Source organism: Conger conger, chromosome 9 (assembly GCF_963514075.1).
Source record: "Conger conger chromosome 9, fConCon1.1, whole genome shotgun sequence".
Taxonomy (NCBI): domain Eukaryota; kingdom Metazoa; phylum Chordata; class Actinopteri; order Anguilliformes; family Congridae; genus Conger; species Conger conger.
Genome location: NC_083768.1, coordinates 48,831,604 through 48,851,724, shown reverse-complemented (window position 1 = coordinate 48,851,724; position 20,121 = coordinate 48,831,604). Strand labels below are relative to the sequence as shown.

The 20,121-nt window shown below is 44.5% G+C and overlaps 1 protein-coding gene across 1 annotated transcript in view; it reads right to left on the bottom strand.

The window, feature by feature from the left end:
- The window catches only part of LOC133136965 (focal adhesion kinase 1), a 115,597-nt gene extending 114,359 nt beyond the window's left edge, over nt 1-1,238 (bottom strand). The window contains exon 1 of the mRNA XM_061254865.1: nt 1,039-1,238. Within this exon, the coding sequence (XP_061110849.1) occupies nt 1,039-1,057 (19 nt within the window). The 5' untranslated portion in view covers nt 1,058-1,238. The remainder of the gene's footprint in view (nt 1-1,038) is intronic.
- Nucleotides 1,239-20,121: the final 18,883 nt, after the last annotated feature.

Genomic DNA, 20,121 nt, shown 5'->3' with positions numbered 1-20,121 from the left:
CTCGTGTGTGGGAAACATGCGAACGGAGTGTGATGTTTTGTGGCACGGCATTCCTCATGCCTCTTGCATGTGAAGAACACCGAGCGCTAAGCAGCCAGCAAACGCTTCCTGTTCTGAAATGGACTCATCAATATTTCACAAAGGAAGAATGATAAAATGTCATTAAAAATTAATACAAAATTATGATCTAACCCAGAAAAACATCACTTTGGATGTATAATGGACATGCTTCACGAAACGATATTGATTTCATGTAAATTAGCATAAAAATGTGCACGGTGATCACTCACTGTCTGATTCTTTAGACCGCTATATTGACTGAAACTGAAATATGAATACTACAAACACTACTACAATTCTCCCAACATTGAGAGATTAAATAAATAAATATAGGACAGAAATCCTAGTGAAATTTTGTGAGAAACAATTGCAGCACTATTGACAGGTTCTCATCATTATCAACTAAACATACTAATTGCCAAATTAGAAGATTTACTAACTACATTGCAGCACAACAACAATAAAATGCACTACAGCCCAATACTATTTTTCTCCATCAAAAATCGGCATGTGTCCTAAATATAGCTTCAGAGGAGATTCCTCTAGCGTCTTCAAAGGAGCAACTCCAGCATTTCTCTGATGAGAGGAGGTTTACTATCAAACAAATAACTGCTTTTCCTGTTTATCGTGTAGAACTCACACACTTCTCATGAGCCATTAAGCTCCGACCTGCTTCTGGAGTCAAATCGTTACAAATGGAATTCAGCCCTTCCACAGTCAGACGAGGAGCAGCAGGGAGCAGAAGTAGCAGCAGCAGCCTTTACGCTGTATCGCAGTTCTACCAAAAACCACACAGGAACACCAAAGCAATGAATATCACAGACTGCGAACCTTATTCGGCGGACGCAAACTGGGAATAGGAAATCCCTGAGCCTGATACGAAATGCATTTAGCACGATTTTCCTGTCCGAATTCCGAGCGTCGGGAGGCTGTATAGAGTGTGTAGGCAGTCCATAAAAAAAGAAGCGCTGTGCTTACCGTGATACAGCCCTTCCATTAAAGAGGGATTGACCTGCGAGTGAGGCGAAGGTTTTTAAAGCGGTGAGTAATCCAGAGGGGTCCGGTCTTCCTGTATCTCAGCCGCGTACGCTCCTTTCCATTTCCCGGCCTTTAGGGTGGTGAAACGCTGAGACGGCGCAGAGGAGAACAGCCTGCCCGTACGGAGAGATGTGTGTGTGCGTGTGTGTGTGTGTGTGTGTGTGTGTGCGCGTGCACGCTCTGTGAATGGACTGACTCCAAACAAGGGACGGAGAGAGAGAGGGAGGGGGGAGAGAGAGAGAGAGAGAGAGAGGAAATGGGAGAAGGGGGGTCTTTGTCTCTCATTCAAAGCTGGAGAGGGGAGGGGGGAGAGGCGGTGTGAGAGGGGGAGGGGGAGAGAGAGAGAGAGAGAGAGAGAGAGACAGAGAGAGAGACAGAGAGAGAGAGAGAGAGATAGGGAGGGAGAGTGAGAGAGCGAGAGACAGAGAGAGAGGGAGAGAGAGGGAGAGAGAGGGGCTGAGGCGCACGCGTAACAGAACACATCCATCAACGCCGGGTCGGGGGCTTCCTTGACTGCACTGGGCAGCCAGACGGGAACACAAACCGGTCTTCCTCCCTCAGGACGGCAGCTCTGTTGACCTCAGAGCACTGCTCCTGTGCACCAGCCCCAGCCCCAGTGCGACCGAGTCAGACCAGACTACCCCGGCCAACGCAGCAGGGCATCGCTGGGACTCGCCGAATATCTCCCTCAAATCCGATGTTCTCGTTCTCTCCTAGCCGCCAATCAACCGGGCTCTGTTCTCAGAGGCAGGGCTGGGAGTAGAACTGCAGCCTCAAGCCTGACTCCACCCCCAGTCCACCCTCCCGTCCTAATTCTAACTTCATTCGGATGGAAAGCAGAGAGGGTAACTGATAGAGAATGGACACACTGGAGGAAGTACCTTGGTGGGGGATCAAACTCCCAACCAAAAGGGGTTGAGATGGGTTGAGAGTCGGCCACCACACAGACAACAATACTCCCTTTCAAAAATTATTATATGTACCACTATGTACTGATTTGACTTTAAGGCTGCATCATCTACAGCCATCCACCCCAAACTGCACCAGTCTGCACCACAAACACATGCTTGTTGTCCCCATCTATGGGTGCCACTGTAAATTTCACTGTAATTCCCTTCAAAAAATAACTCCTCAAACAAGCATTTACCTATTCACCAGAACCTGGTTGTTCCCTGAATTCACTGTTTGAAACTATTCATTAACTGTCACTTGTTATGAGTAATTTGTAAAATATTGTATTGCCAGTCTGTTTACATTGTATAATGTTAAACATTCAGCTCCCACTGAGCGAGCATCTGTTTTCTTTAACCTTTAGTATGTTTTAACTGAATTTAAAGTGAACTGAGGACATGGCTAATGTTTTATTTTACCAAAACAACAATGAACAATAGAATGACATGAACAGTGGCCTGAAGCGACTCTCTTTACCCCCGGTGAATTCTGGGTCAACAGACCATTTATAATCAATACCACAGCCCCGATACAGTAATCGGGGTCTGAAATGGTGGAATGCTGTCGAAACCCCAAAAAAACTCCCCACATTACTTTAATGTTCAATATTTAGAACTCCGTGGAAAATTACGTTTTAGGTCAATTCAACTCTGAAGGCATAAAGACAAGCAAAATTCTTTAACCTCGTTTAGGAAACTCTACACTTCATTGTGTGTACATCAAAGCAGTGTCCTAGGAAACAGACCCACCCATACAGAAACAGCCTCAAGACTTCCCACACATCTCTAGTAACCAAACATGGAAGGCAGAATGCACCAGGATTAAATCATATCCCATCTCAGCCAACTTGGACAAACTGAATAGTATTCCATTTCCCTAGCCTCAATCTGAGGATACTTGATTTATGCAGATTTATGCAGTTTCATTATCTATCCATGTTCCATTCGCTATTGCCCATTGGAGTTGATTGGTACTGTACCGATAGAGACTCGGAAAAATTCAATTATTCAAACAGCGGGATAAAATAAGTCACCTGCCATAAACAGCAGGCATGCGTTAGCCTGACTGCGGTGCCTCATCATTCCCCAAACAGCCCACTGCTGTCAGACAGTAACCAAAGGGCTCAGGACACTAATTCAATTTGAGCACAATACACAGGCCTGGAAGACATCTCTCAGTCAGAGAGACCAGAACAACAAAGAGAGGTTCAAAGCCAACGTCTATACCTTTACCACATCCACACCCTTTGTAGTTTTTGTTTCCTCCTTTGTTACTTATTTTGGACAGGAACTTTTCCCAAACATCTTCCAAAAGTCAAAAGGAGCCAATATTTTTCTTGTTCAGCACATGCAGTTTTTTTTCTGTAAATTCAAACAGGAAAAACCTTGCAGATACACGACTGGCTTTAATTACCGGACTTGATTCGAAACGGGTTTCCGAACAGGGGTTGAGATCACGTTCAAACAGATTTTACTCTTGAAATGAGGAGTTTGGGGATGGGGGGGTTAGAGGAACTGACCACTATCAGACGGTTATCATTTGCTTGGCTTGTCAGTCTACCTCCAGGCCTGCTAAGCTCCGCTCTGCACTTTAATCCAGTACTCATGCACCCCCTGCACTGTGCAGTGATAGCCCATCTCTGCTGAGAGGGTCAGCCGTGAGCACCAGAGATCTGGGGTGGTTCTTCTGCTTGTGACATCGCACTCAGCCATTTTACCACCCGGGGAAATGAGGGAATGAGGTCTCACTGTTACAGCTCATGCTGAGATCTCCGGTACCTGGACCCCGAGCGCCCTAACACTTTCATCACAAAATGGAATCTCATCGCCTCAAGCCTAAACCATTCCAATCAGTTAACTATCTTGGGGCTGTGCAGTGCTATTCCCAAGCATGGCATTTTCTAGATTTGCAGCCTGCCATCATTGAAAACGACACAATCCTCGCTCGCTGAGACAAAAATTAATTTATTTTCAGGCTCGCTATAATGAGCTGAATATAAGCTACACAGAGATAAGTACTTTTTTTCCCGTCTTGGAGGCCAAAGGAAGGAAATGAGAAATGAAGGTAAGAACGTGCTCAGAGAGAGCATTATTAAGAGGCTTTCCATCATGAAGCCTCAGCATCCAGCATCTGTCCCGGTGGATTAGAACGCACAGTGCCTTTGACGGAGTGACCTGTGCTTCCTGGAATCCTTTCTGTAGTTTAACCGTTAGATGGTCTAAGCAAATATTTCGCCTTCATGAAGCCTTCTTTCCGAGCAAAGGAAAAGCAGTCAGCGTGCTGGATGAAACGGAGCATTCATGCAGTACATTCACCGCATCCAATGAAAACCGTGGTTCAGTGGACCGTCCGCCATTTTTTTCAAAGGAAAAACACGAAGGCTGAATTCTCCTTTTGCGACTGGCCATGAGCTCATGGACGTGTTCCCACATTAATGAACCTGCCACGAACCTGGCTGCGAAAGAGAAAAGCAACCTTAAGTGCCTCTTTTCAGAGAAACACAACACCGTCAAAGCAGTGGCTGTGGGGAGCAGTTCCCTGCGAGGATGAAAAACTCAAACGTTCACCTCCGCCGTTGAAACCTTGTCAAATGCCTCTGTTGATCTTGGCTTCCAGCATTCAGACTCATATTCCAACGGGCTGACAGCATACGGAACCAATTCCTAAAAAACACTCCGCTGAAACCGAGGGCTTAAAAACTAAAACACGGGCTGCACAACTCATTCAGTAAGTCGGGAAAAAACGACAATGGGCGAAAAGCAAAGCAGGCTCAGAAAGCTATGATGAAAGGTCACATTAGAGGCTTAACTCAGCGAGCGTGCCACTGTGTTAGATAAGGCTCAACTGACGGGGGGCTTGGGGTGACAACGCGGTCCCTTGGCAACAATGATGACGAACGTGTCAAATCTGATTATGAGAGACAGGGACTAGACTGGAGAAAACACCCTCATTTGGAGGACAAAGCAGACAGATTGACAGCTTTAATAACTGAGCTATCAAACGTGGCCAACACGCAGGGCGATATACATGTTAGACACAACATCTAGAATCAAATCAAATTCGATTCTAGGATAATAGGAATGGGATGGTTCATGAAAAAAAAACAAAAAAAAAAAAACTGGTTGGTTCACCGTCCAATTAATATCCGAATACTGATTAATACTGAAGTATACTGGGTGCACCCTGTAGCCTGATGGTTAAGGTACATGACTGTCCCTGCTGTAGAAACGATAACGTCCTCACAGCTGTTGGGCCCTTGAGCAAGGCCCTTGAGCAAGGCCCTTAACCCCACATTGCTCGACAGAGACTGCGCTCCTCTCCGTCAGTGAGTCACTTCATGCCGCACGAGCAGCCTCCCTCTCCTCTATCCTCATTCTTCTAGATCTCTCTGCTGCCTTCGACACTGTGGATCACTCCATCCTCCTGTCTGCCCTGTCAGCAACGGGCATCTGTGGCACAGCCCTGGACTGGATTGAGTCCTACCTCTCTGGTCGCTCCTTCCAGGTTGCCTGGGCTGGTTCGGTATCGACACCTCGGCCCCTCGCCACAGGAGTTCCCCAGGGCTCAGTCCTTGGCCCGCTTCTTTTTTTCTCTCCTACACTCGCTCCCTTGGCCCTGTGATCACTGCACATGGGCTATCCTACCACTGCTATGCGGACGATACCCAACTCTTCGTCTCGTTCCCGCCGTCTGATACGCAGGTTTCAGCCCGTATCTCTGCTTGCCTGAGGGACATCCAGAGCTGGATGGACAACCACCATCTAAAGCTCAACCCAGGTAAAACTGAAATGATATTCATCCCTGCTAATACCTCTCCCCATCTGGATCTCTCCATTTCTCTCGGGGATACCACACTCACGCCGTCACCCAGTGCAAGGAACCTCGGCGTGGTGATGGACAGCAGACTGTCCCTTTCCGAGAACATTGCGGCGGTGACCCGGTCTTGCAGGTTCTTCCTATACAACATACGGAGAATCCGCCCCTTTCTCACCCCCTACTCGACCCAGCTCCTGGTCCAAGCGATGGTTCTGTCCCGCCTGGACTACTGCAATTCCCTCTTGGCTGGCCTCCCAGCGTCCGCCATCAGACCCCTCCAACTCATCCAGAATGCAGCAGCTCGTCTGGACTTCAACCTTCCCAAATACTCACACGTCACCCCCCTGCTTACTTCCCTCCACTGGCTGCCTGTCATGGCTCGCATCAAATTCAAAACATTGGTGCTAGCCTTCCAAGCAGTTAAAGGGTCTTCCCCAGCTTATCTGCAAAAAATCATCAGACCCTACACCCCTGCCAGACCTCTTCGTTCAGCCTCCACAGGCCGCTTGGCACCTCCCCCTCTCAGAACCTCCACCTCACGCTCACGACTACTGTCTGTTCTGGCTCCACGGTGGTGGAACGAACTCCCCGTTGAGGTCAGAACTATAGAATCTCTCCCCACCTTCAAGCGCAAGCTGAAGACGCACCTCTTCAAGCAGCACCTCTCCCCATCCCTCCCTACCTCCCTGTGAACCTTAATTGTTGTCTCTGTGACTTGCTTTGTGTATCGGTATTTTTAGTTGGCTAGGTAAGCAGTGTTTGGATAGTTAACTTTGGTGACTTTTGCTGTTTGTTTGTTTGTTCAAAAAAAAAAAAAAAAAAAAAAACTGCAGCCAGTACAAGTGCAGCCAGTCGGAAGGGCAGCACATTCTCAATCCACTGAAATCCATCATAAAATGTATATTGCATTTCAGTGCAAATGTTAACATACCAGGATTTTATAATGTGTCGAGTAACATTTCTGACAGCAAAATGGAGCCAAAAATGCGACCTGAAATGTTTATTTTTCTTTTAAAGAATAGGGGCGATAAACATCTGAGCCCTTAAACTTGACCCTTATAAACATGGTGATAGGTCCAGAAAAGTGTGTGTTAGGAGGGGCTTTACCTTCTGGTGGTTTCACTTCTAGTGGTTTCTCTTCTGCTCGCTTAGGTTTCTCTTCTGCAAAAGAAAAAATGGATATCAGTGAAGAAAAACAGCTGCCATCTCGATGATTTCTCTTCACAAGACTTCAAAGACCGTCTCTGGTGACCTTTACTACTCTATCAACAGTGTACCAGGCGTGTAATTGCCAATTAATGCACACCACCATCTATTGTACTGTGGAGTTAGCTGGGGTTAAGGCAGCGCCGTTGCACACTGCTGTATGTAAAACAGTTTCGTCTTTGTGTCGATCACAGCAGCCACCAAGCGCATCGAGCAACTATGTAGTCTCTATCGTTTACGCATTATGCTTAATTTGGCTATTTTCGCAAAAAAAACTATATCAAGATTAGAGGAAGGCTTCAAGTATGCGAGCACTAAACTGACACTGATATTATCCAGTGTGTTCCAGTTGAAAGGCTGAATGAGTGTGGCTGAGAGACAGTTGCCGCAGTCAGGCAGGGGCACAGGCAGCGTCTGATAGACAGCGTGTGGGCGATGAGGCTGATGCACTCCGTCTGACGATGTCCTTATCTCAGCCCGGGTTCTGCGGCGGCTTTGTCTCCACCGCTGCCCCTTCCGCTCCACGGAAAGCAAAAAAGATGCTTCACGCCGACAGCTTCATTCCGTGCCTCGGAGCCCAGTCTCCTGAATGCTTGTGCTGCCTCACGACACGACTGGAAGTCCAGCTCATTCCGCCTGTGACAGCTGTGCCGTAAAAGACACCTTTCAGCCGCTTCCAGGCAATGAATACTGGATTGCGGTCAAAATTACACTTGCCAGGGCATTTACAACATACCGACGGCCCTGGAAGTGTCGTCTCTAAGTACTTGGAGATTCTGACAGATTTCGAGATTTCATGCTGCACCTTAACAATGCTAACATTCAGAAGTTGCTGATACATTCAAAAAATACAATACACTTCTCTGTGGTTAACCTGCAGCCTAGCATCTACTCATTACTATCAATAGAAGCAATCTTCAGAGGGCAATATTTTGTCCTGTACAGTGGCCACTCATAGGCATAGATTTATTTGTATTTATTTCACATTTCTGTACTCTTTCTAGGAGTGGAGAAAGAGGCTCACAAGAAAAAATTGAAAGGTGAAAGTCTGCACTGCTAGCCAATGAAGCGCTTCTGATTGAACACAGCAGGCTACATATTAAGCTAGCGAACAGAATTCAGTGAATCCCACAATCACAGGGACCCACACTTTCAGTTTAACATTAGCTAGTAGTAGCCTAGCTAAAAAAAACAGCCAGTCTAATAAATAATTAATTAATCTTATCATTTTTAAAGTTAAAAACTTGTTGGAAGTTACCACGTGTTTTTTTTTTTATAACTAACCAGCCATCAACAGTTAGTGTGAATGAAACAAAACATTTGGTTCACCACTCTAAAGGCTTAGCCGAACGTTATTAAATAAGATGTTGGTTGGCTAAGCAGGGCGCAATGTTAATCAGACTGGTAGGCTACTTGCCGCTGGTAGCCTACATTTCCATGGGCCAGCTGCCAATATAAAGAAAAAAAATTTAAGGGAGGATTACACAGACTATGTGCATTAGATGTGCCAAAATAGCAGCTTTACTGACCAAACTAATGTTGGAAAAATTGTGGATGACTTCTCCTTTGCCTGGGGATTTTGTGATTTGGCACAGGTCAACCGAGGATAGCAGTCAAAACAGGGTCAGCTAAAATCTAGTCTGTAACATTAGTTATGGAAGAGCAAGTTTCAGTAACAACAGAGAAAGGACAGCTGCAAAATGAATTGTTACAATAGGCCCAAATATTAATGATAAAGTTGCCTTTCTTTCGTAGCTGAGACATTCTATTTTTTTAGAATTTATTGCCATACTGTTTTTTGGGGGTTTTTTTAAGTGTTGCCCAAGTTCCCTCCATTCAGAAGAATTGAGTGGTCATGTGGTTGTCCCCCCCATGTTAAAATGAAACATACGCCCATGTGCTCACCTCACCTTTTATTATTTCCTTCAATTAATCCTGCATCGCAAAGAAATGGAAATTGACAAGTTTGGTTTTCCAGCAAATGTTACACAGGAAAAATGTACACCTGCTTTAAACACAGTATGAAAACGGCCTTTGATACTGTTCAAACATTTACAAATGGCCACAGAACTCAAGTCTCAAAACATCATTATACGAGCCACTGGCATCAGAAATCAGTGTGAGCTTGCTTGAACACCTGGCGAATAAGCTGCAATTTGCTTGCTGCCCTGTTGCTTGGAAGACTGGATTCCCCGTTGATTTCTCAGGAATAAGTCGCTTTAATTTGACTTGTCGCTTTCATTCTCCACTGGCTTCAAGATTCACTATTAATAGAGAAAAGATCTGCGGGTTCACTGGAATGAGAATATCAGGGGCCTTAATTTGCAGCTGGGTCTAGTCTGATACTCCCTGGAATAAACAGTCTTACTCACGAGGCTACAGTCACTGCAGTGCGAACATCAGTTTCACTTTATATAATGTGAAGCAGCTTAACATTCCATTCACAAGAAATTCAGCGGTCTGACAAGCAGCCGCATTCAGCACAAAAGCTACTTAATAAAAACGCACTCTCGGGAGATTAGCAGCAGTGCCAGTGGAGTGCGCACACTGTCGACTGGGCCGGTTTCCTATAAAGCACTTTCAAACCCACATTACTGTCAAAAGCCTTGGCAATAAAGCGTGTAAATGACTGGTGGGCTTGTGTGAACGTACTTCTGTGTTCGTGTGTGTGAGTGCAATGTCAGAGGATTCACATTTACTCAGTGTATGTTCAGGCTTTATGTACTATCTGTGTACAGGGCTCCACAGTACTCCCATTCTAGGAGCATTTGCTCTGGAGAATTGGTGTGCGCTAACTGGCAAAATAATTTGGGGGCACGTCTACCAATTAGGATGCATTAACGTGCTCCTAAATTTGTTCCTTGGAAACAATGCTAACGTAGAGCCCTGGTGACAGTGCGACAGAACTCTAGCACAAGTGATCCCTCTAGTGGCTAAGGTATTACGTGCTAATCTCTCTGGCTGCCTGCGTGCTGTATCCCCTGGCTCAGCCTGATACGACACAAGATGGAGAGCGAGAAGGAGCCAAAACCCTGCTGAAGAGAGAACGCCACACAGCTGATGGGTGCTGCACAAGAACCCGAAGGAGAAGGGTGCCACGCCGCACTCTCAACAAACCACGCATACATGTCTCGACGGCCCCGTTACTCTGTCGGCCATTTTGTTACATGTAATTACCCCTGCGCGCATTCCAGTTTGCCCTCATCGGGGGAAAAGAGATTCTCCCCAAAGAGCAGCTTTGAATTGTTGCTATTAAGTCATGTTAATGGCCCTGTTCCATGCATTCTCCCCCAACCACCAGACCCTCCCCCAACCCCGTCCTCCTTTCCAAGAAAAGCTAGTTGATATCCAGGTCTTCGTGCAAAGTTTACATCATTTGATTAGTCTAGCAGATGCCAATATCCCAATTGCTTCAACATTTGCCCTTTTCTTTTCTTTGAACCCTCCAGCACTTCACCGAAAGGAAAACAACTGCGTTTTAAAACAAACCGTCCCCCTGCAATCTGAGGTTTGAGAAGTTTGTCCCTTTGCAATAATTTTCAGATCCAGGCAAGCAGAGCTGGGCTGTTTCCCTCCAGCCCCGAGTCACTTACAGCAGCCTGCCAGGGAAGTTCTGAACACACTGGCCTTAAAAAACCTCCAGGCCTGCTCCACAGCAAAGCCGGCACTGAACCCACACAAACCCTTCTGTGCATCTCAACTTTACCTAAAATCATTCATTTTCTAAGCAACACTTTACTTGATGTGCATCTTCATAAAGTGCTTATAAGCTCTAAATAAGGGTACGTTGTGACCAACTTTCATCAATAAATATAAGGTTACACAACAAGTACTGTATGTGCGACGCAAGTATTGACACCAGTGGGATAAGATCATACATTACGTCACATCCTTTAAAACAATATATTATCAACTAATTATAACCGTAAATTGCTATCAATCATTATATTACAGCATATATTAAGCAATTCACTTCTCGCCAGTCTCCTTGCCTGTGGCACTAAGCCTCTGGAGATACAGAACGTTGCCACATGACTTATAACAACATTCCCAATCAAGCCCACGCCACACCCGTCCTCATTTCATTGGCTGTCTGCCCATTACAGCTCACATAGTTTAAAACCTTGGCAGTAGCCTACAGGGCAGACAGCCAATGAGTTGTTCAACCATACTCACAATCAATCTTCAACCTCAGGGGTAGTGGCTATCCCTTCCCTTAATTTATTCCCCCCAGTAACAATGACCGTCTGGTATAGATGGAATGGTACACTGAACTAATGGAACAATTAGTATGTTAAGGTACGTACCGGGGAGGGGGTTCATAGTGATGAATATATGAAAAGTGCGCTGTTTATTTTCAATGATTTTAGGTCCTCTTTCTTCGGGCTTGTTATGGATGTAATCTGTATGCATTCATAATTAGCATTTTGTTCCTTTCTCAATACAGTTCAGTCACTTCAGCGATGTTATGCTGTAGGCGTATACTCACTGGTCTGGGAATGTTCTTAGCCAGTTCCAACCAAATGAACGTAAGATCTACAGTTACACTCAACATTACGTCTTGAAACAACATTTCAGAGGACTGTACTACTTTATTGAGCTTTGAATGTACTGCACTTTGTGACCATATTTAAGCTACACGCAGGCTAATAATACAATTTAAACATGATTAAGAAAATACTGTGACTGATGTAAACACCTTACTCAGTAGCTGTAAAGTTACTGTGACTAAGCTTTTAATCAAAGTAATCCATTCCAAATCACAGTTGTGTGGAGTTCTCAGATTTTACTTGCATTATTTAAGCACCATTGGAATAGGTAAACACCCTAACCAGATTTCTCAGACTGTATGAACACTGCACAGGTCTGAGCATGATTGGCTGCTGCTGCCTACTAACCTTGCTACTAATTGGATGGGCACGATGGGAAGTGGGTTACTCTGTGATTGCAACCAATTGGGTTTGCTCAGGATGTCAGGATAGGTACCCTGCTCACTAAATAATATGGTCAACAATGAAGTCCACTGCAGCAGGTGACCACTATTTTCTGAAGGCAAATATGAATGTGTTGCACGACAGCATGAGTCCTGTGCAGAGTCAAGTGGTGGGAGTACAGGAAAAGACTCCGGTTCCTTCTATTATGCTGTTTAATTGAGTTAACTGTGATTTGAATACAAACTGGAGCATTTGCGGCAAGCATTATAGCAGACGTATTTAAATGATCTGATTGTACTGTTGTCTTAAACGCAACGTTGGTAATAATCATATTATTGCATGCATGAGAACGTGGTCAGTGACAGAAGACAATCATGGATGGCTTCCAAACCAATTCCTGCAGCATTCTTGTCTGTGGTTCATTCAGCTTGCAATGGGACTGAGTGTGGCCTGGCTCTCTCTGTGCCAATAAATGAGCTTCCAGATAAAGACGTTTAAGGCCACATTTTGAGCATGGCAGGAGAGGATCAATCCAGTGGATTCATCCGGGTCCTTTGATAAAGAAGCGTTAAATCAATGTACAACTGATCACATAAATGTTGAAGTATAAACAATTGACCTCCGAAACACCCCCCTTATTGATTTGTCTGTTTAACAGAGTTATAAATAAACAATACAATAACTCACACTAGGGGGGGAAACAGACCTTGTAGAGAGAACAGGGAATATCTGCACCCAAATTACCCAGAATGCAGCTCAGGCGGTAGGCCAATGTCAGCTTTTGCGGCTCATCTGGATACACTGGCCTGACTCAAGGTTGTATAACTGCAGACACCATCTCAGTGATCGCAGCCGCCCATTCTGCTCAACAGGAAGGCGATCGCTAGCTGAGTCACATGGCTTGGAATCCGTTCAGGGCATTGTGACGCAGGGCACCGCCCACAGTCGCTGGAACTTCCCACCGTAAACTTAGGATGAAGTCTACCCATGCAATGGAGCGGATGCAAGCCCTTGATGACACTGCCCTAACTGCAAACCAGATAAACAGGGGAAAGCCCCAAATATTGAGAGTTTAGACTTGGCTACTCGAGGGCACAGATGATTCTGGGTCAAAAAATCAGATGGCTCAGACTTTGAGCATTTGTTTGACCAGATGGCCCACCGGCCCTCACCAAAAACAATTCATTAACGAAAATATAAACTGGGAATTGGGATTCCTCTATTCGGCGGCAAGGGCCAGACGGACATGGCAACGTGGAGTCTGGGGCAGGCTGAGCCGACTGATCAGCTGTGGTGCTACGTGTCCACTCATCTCACCCAGCCTGCTGGATGAAGTCTCTCTGGTACAGAGACACCTGTCTGGAACAGCTGGGAAGGAAACCAGACCCATCCCCCCACCGGGCTCCTCACACCAGGTCAGCTTTTCCATGAGAGACAGAGGAAGCCGACGGAACTGGTCACCCAGCTATTCACCTGCCTGCTTCATTCCAGGCTTCAAGTGAACAATGGAACTGTATCCAGGAGAGCTGTAAACATCTCTCTCCCGTCAAACATGGCGTCTCCAGGCTCACTTGATTTACCTGGGGTCCTCCGGGAATACTGAGAAGAGCCTTCTTTCCCAACCTCTTTTAACAGCAGTGGGTACATGCAGCCGGTGTCTCAGTAAATTTCCCACTAAAAGATATTTCAGATGCGTAAATCACAGATAGTCCATAATTTAATATCCTCTTGAACATTGACGTCAATGGAAATGATGAATTATGGCAGCATTTCTGGGTACTTGTGCTGCCGGAAGTGGATTTGTCAATATTTATTTACTGGTGCTGTGCAGCACCACAGATATATCATCAGCATACTGTACATTTATGACACATACGTTATTTGAAGTTTAATTAATGGATAACTGCAATGTGTACAGACTGCCATGAACAAGCTGTCATTGAGCTTTCATATGCAGTTTTCCTTCTACATAATTTTAAAGGGGTTTCTTACAATACAGTACTTTGACTGACCCAGTTTAGACAAATGTTACAAACAATGCCTTTTATGGAGTATTTATATTAGCATATCAGTATATAAGTGTTTACTGATGTAAACCTCCAAACTCTTTTTAGCTGAGCAAAATGTACGCAACTTCACTTGAGTCCTCTCCTACCAAATTAACTGGCAAGTTAGAAAACTACCGTGTGTTTTTCACAGTCAAACAAAATGACATCACCCACGTCACATCTGGTAAATGCTTCCAGGTTTGAAAAAAAAAAAAAACACAGCCTGCTGTTTCCAAAAGGGATGATCCAAGTGTCACAGACTCTCCACATCTTCATGATTCAACAAAAAAGAGGGACCTGATCTTCATTCAAGAAGAACAACAAAGCTTTCTTCATTTCTGCTCGCGCACCAGTCTGCTCTGCTGTGCGGGGACCCTACTGATGAGGTCATGCCCAGTGCCCTGAGGGACTACAGCTCATCCGCAGAGCAGAAACCACAGCTCAAGTCAAAGAGCTGAACAGACTCAAGGACTAGCCACACTTTTTGCCATTGTAAGAGTTCTGCTTGTTACTGCTGTGTAAGCAATGCGAATGCTTTGTGCACACGTTGGGAAGAAACCGCAAAGTATCTTATGGCAGTCTCAAACTTTTCTTGCTTTGCAACATGAGCGCCGTGAAGCCTTCGCCATGTTAATGGCCACAGGAAGGACCGTCTTCTTTGGGGGAGCGGATAATTAGATCCACATGTCGAGAGGAGTTCTTCAAAGTGCAGTAGAGCAACAGATTCAATCTCTGGCACTACATTTCTTATTCTGATCACATATGATGCTTGAAATGCCACTAGGTTCATATCTAATGAACAGGCAGCAGGAGTACAACATCAAACAGATGCCTACATTTTAGCAACCTTGGCATTATGGAAAGCAAGATCTCCCAGCCAAGATCCCTGCCAAACGTGTACAGAAAATAAGCAAGAACTTATCGCTGAAATACTGCAGTCTGTCTAGCTACCCGAAAGCGTGTCTCACAAAAACATGAAATGCATTACAAGTAGGTAAAATTACAGGAAGTGAAACTAATTGACCCAACACAAGAAACAAGGAGGAATGTGTTTTAACATAACCCCTCTCTGCTCAACACCTACCCATTCAAAGGAAAACATGGATCAAGGTGCCCATGACTGAGTCACTGTTAGCTGTGTCATCTTTCAGCCACAGACTCCATCTGCAAGGCATAAGAACACATCTGAGTGAAACCGGGCCAGCACCTAATTGGGTTCAGTTTACAGGTGACGTAAGGCGAGGCAGACATCGGGGAAGGTTCCAGGTTTGCGTCGCATCTTTTTTACCCCAAACATTTGATCTGGGTCTCAGATGGGGCTCCGCGACAGGTCGCTGCTTGTGCACAACAGCCGGCAACGCATTCCTCCCCTGAGGGCCTCCGCTCTTACCATTACTGTAGAGAAGCGCTCCCGTTCCAGGTACGTGCCAAGCCTCAGAACCTCAAAGCATCTTTGGAAGAAACACCGAGGACATTAGCTCTGTAATTAGCCTTGAGACTGGTCCGCAGCTTTCAAAAGTCTCAACCCAGCACGCGTACCTCCATCGCTGCAGTCCAGAACCTTGCATCCCGTTAGGTGCTCGGGACAGATACAGCCTGATCCTGTTGATCCATCAGTTAATACCAGTCTGCTTGTACATATCCCTGCACCTGGGACATGCCTCTACTTTAGCCTAGCCAAGTTTGAAGCTGGGGGATCAAAACCTTTTGCTTATTTGGAAAAAGATGCCATTGCTGCTCCATTGCAACTGTTCGAATTAAAGTAGTTTCTTCCCAAATACCACCAAATGAGCAGAGTAATTCTGAAAGTGAGAGAATCTGCTTTGTAAGATTACTTAAAACATGCGATTCATTCTCTGTCACATGCAATTACAATACCATTCAAAAATTTGGAATCGCTGACAATGCTTTGTTTTAAAATTAATTGATAATTTTATTCACCAAGGGGAATTATGTTAAGTGCTTCAACAATTTTTTATATATTTATTTCAGCTACACTAAAAATGACAATGACTGCTAGCAGTGGCCACAAAGCCACTTGCTTTCTCTAGAAACTCATCAGTCAATTGTTGCTTTGAGTAATAAAGGCTATTTCATGCATGAAATTTCATACTAAGGTGTGCAGTACAGTCTTGAAAAAAGAGAGCAAACTGGATCTAACCAGGACGGAAAGGTCGCATTTGAAACACTACCCACCAAACATCAGTTTAATCTGCAACAGTGAGGAGATGACCCCAGGAAGCACTCTCCCCTCTGGGTCAAACAGAAACCCAATGCCCCGGCACATTCTCACTTCAGATGAGACATGAAACCAAGGTCCTTGGCACTTCTGCAAAGAGTGGTGCATTTACCCCAGTGTACAGGCCAAACTTCCAGAAAAACCACCATCCTACATCTGGCCACCTAATCACCCCCCACATACTGGCTACAGAATCCCCAGAAATCCCTATCCACACCGATTTCTCACTGCAAGAGAATTCAGTTCTACCTCATTAAATAATGGTTAAAGTACTGCAAGGATATTAGCATGCAAGGCTGCCTTGTAATTAACAAGCTATATTTGAGGGTATTCCTCATATTATTCCTTTGAACTAATTTACAGCCTGTACAGCATACTAAACACCAGCTTCAAACTGATTACCGATGAACAAAAACGCAGTTCACAGACTGGCATGATCTGAATCTGACAACAATTAGCATACCTTTTTAACTACACTATTTGCAGCCTATTAAGGCCTATTAAGGCCTATTAAAATGAGACCAGATTGAAAATTTACATATTCAGTCATAAATACCCTGTGTTAAAGACTGAAATTAATCTGTAGGTTTGTACCTGGACCGTCTCATTGTAACATGGGTTACTCTATGCAGTACAGTTAGCGGACCGACCCTCAATTGTCAGAATCGGTGCTCAGTCTTACAACTGCTCTCATGTGGAAACAATGCCCCAAAACATTTATATAAATGATGTAACCCGTATTCATGTAAATGTATATTAGAACCAAAATCCTGGGGAATTATCTTACTTTGCGCAAGCCCCCTAGTGGCCAAGGCACTGTGCCCTAAAATCGCTCAATTCAAGACATTCAGTGCGCCTGCAACCAAACCATGAGTGGAAGCAACAAGCTCTGTGCCCTACCTTTTTTGGTAGACAATACACATCAACTATGCTGAACACAGAGTTTCTAATTGCCAGTATTGTGGTGTATTTAGTCGATTTAGCAAGCACCCCAGCCAGGGCTATAATGTTCAGGAAATGTATACCATCATCTCAGGATTCAGGGAAGAGGAGTGTATTATCAAATACTTTATGTAATCAGAAATGTCGACTGCATGCTGATTGTGTGGAAACACCTGCAACATTTAATTTCACAGCCCTTCTGCGAACATTATCTCAGTTTAGAGCACGGTTGGCTTCAGACATGTTGTCAGGCTTGGCACATTGGCCTCACGGTTAAGCCAGTCTAGGCTGAATGCCATTACCTTGCTACTAACTATTAAACTCAAGGCATGCCTTTGTCAGCATTTAGATGTGCTTATCACTGGCAATAGAATAGTCACAAGATATACATAGGCATCAAGTATGTAATTAGCACATAAAACGTTTTTAAAACTTTTTTTTTTTACTTACTACGGAATATCTATTAGAGGAATACATCATAGTCCACACCTGAAGCAAATTCGCTGTATAAGTCATATTATTTACTCTTTACTCAATTATTTACACACACAAAACATTCTCAGAAGTCTTATTTTGAGAATGCGTCAATCACTATTAATTAGCATGTTCCAGTGTAAGATTCCAATCATGAAAGCTTGCAGCTATTGATCCATAAATTGCTTTATTTCACTTTTGATGGCTGATATTTTTTGGGGTCATTGCAGGCATTGTGCTTTAATGACTAGCTAATAACAAATATAATATTTCAACCTGACATGTGACAATTCCTGGCAGACTAAGAAACATGTCCCCAGAGACCCTTCAAGAGTAGCAGCCTGAACAGTTTATAGCACATAATACAGGTTGTGTGCCAGACGTATTTGTTACTCCTATATGCTTACAATTAAGCTCACAACTCTTTCCTGGCATTCAGAAACAGGCTGTTAACTGTGTTTTATGGACTTGGGTTTTTCCTGAACACCAAAATAAAGAAAGGCTGTGGCATGTAAGGGTCATTTCATACATCTACCATCAGTTTATTTATGGGTGGTGCATTAAAACCAACTTGCACCACTGAGATCTGACCTCAACCTAAAAGATATTAACAGCAAATAAACCAATCTCACCCCAGACATTTCTATTTCTCACTCCTTCAATAACATGTAGTTATGGCCTGATAAATCATGCAACCACATTGGAGCCCTGTTTACATGTTAGTTAGAAAAGAACCTAACAGCCAAATACTGCCGGTATTGATCATTCACAAACTGAACACAGATGTTAAGTACAACCAATATCCAACACTATGAGGCAAGAACACACGTGCTGCACACATACACATGCATTCGAAATCAACATTTGAATTGCGCACATTGGACAGGGCTTCAAGATTTGAAAAGGAACATTTGTAATCGTAAGTCAACCACATGTTGCCCTGGCACTGGAAGCAAGCTTGTGTACTTGAGTACAGCATCAGCCTAAACACTGATTTGCAAGCAGGCCTGACAAATCAAGCAGCTCTGGGTTATCAGCAGAGAGACAGACAGCAGCACCTTCTCACAACAGAGAAGAGGCTAAACATAGCGCCCCGGCCACTTGAGGTACTGGCAGATGCTGGACACTGGGATGCCAGGGTCGGCTTTTCTAGACTGACTCTTAGCTCGCTTAGCTTTCTCTGATTTCACACTGCCATATGGGAGCGAGAGCCAACTGCCATTGTTGGCATGCACTTCTGGCTTTTTTGCTATCCACTTCATTGACTTAACTTCATTGGCTGGAACAAATTGTCTGCAGGTTTTTTTAAAAATTCTATTTGTTCCTGAAGTTTATATTTAGTTCAAAAGGCTATCGGTTTCTGTGAGCCACTAAAGAGGAAACAAAAGAGGTAGTGGGCTTTATGGCTTCTTTGTTGATGAGTGACATCGCTTCTTTGGCTGACTTCCCTGAGCACACCAATCAGCCAAATCATCTGCTAACCTGTGGTACATTTAAAGGACTCTGTATGCAGACACACACAACAACCACCACACTTGTAATCACCTGCGTACGATTGGTTGCTTACCGTATAAACCCCCCATCAACCTTAAGGCAATTGTTGTTCTTACCTAAGAGATGAATTCAAAGTCTCACTCCACTCTACAAGAATAGCGATCATTGCCTTTCAACACCAGAGCGGTGGTTATGCTCCTTGGGTTTCACCACAGCTTTTGTAGTCATGACCAGGATGAACAACATTTCAATAGACCCACTGCCCTCATAGGCACCGCTCTTCTATTTGCCCAGCTTTGCATAGGAAAAGTTTGATTACTGAGAGGAGAGGCACTTTGCACATGAATCGCTCTTCTCCAATGTTAATCTCATTATAGGAATAGTTGGCAGAAGGGCTTGCATTGTTTCTCTTCCTTTTCCTGCCATTCTGAATGCTTGAGGGGCAGGGCTGTAAACAGGGGACTAACAGCAGGCCGGGGTTTGGTCAGCGGCAGGAGACCAGGTTGGGTGGACCGCAGAGGCAACGCATAATGTCACAAAAAAGTAGTTAACCAACCACCCTAAGGCTAAAGTCTACAGAAAAAGATGACAATACTGTATTCACTCAACGTACAAAACGCCCTTTACTTGGACTTAAGACCAGTTCTTCCAACACATGGCCCTTAACCCCATATTGCTCCAGGGGGGATTGTCTCCCGCTTCATCTAATCAACTGTAAGTCACATTGGATAAAAGCGTTAGCCAAATAACATGTAATGTCATGTGAAATGTTATGAAAACTCTTCAGGGTCAGGAATATTTAATGGAAGCAGGCAGCAGATAAACAAAGGGAAAGCCATGGTTTGAAGATTCAAAATGTATTTCAATTAGTTCAAAAAGACATCGATGGGATTAACCTTGTTACTCTACACCAAGCAGA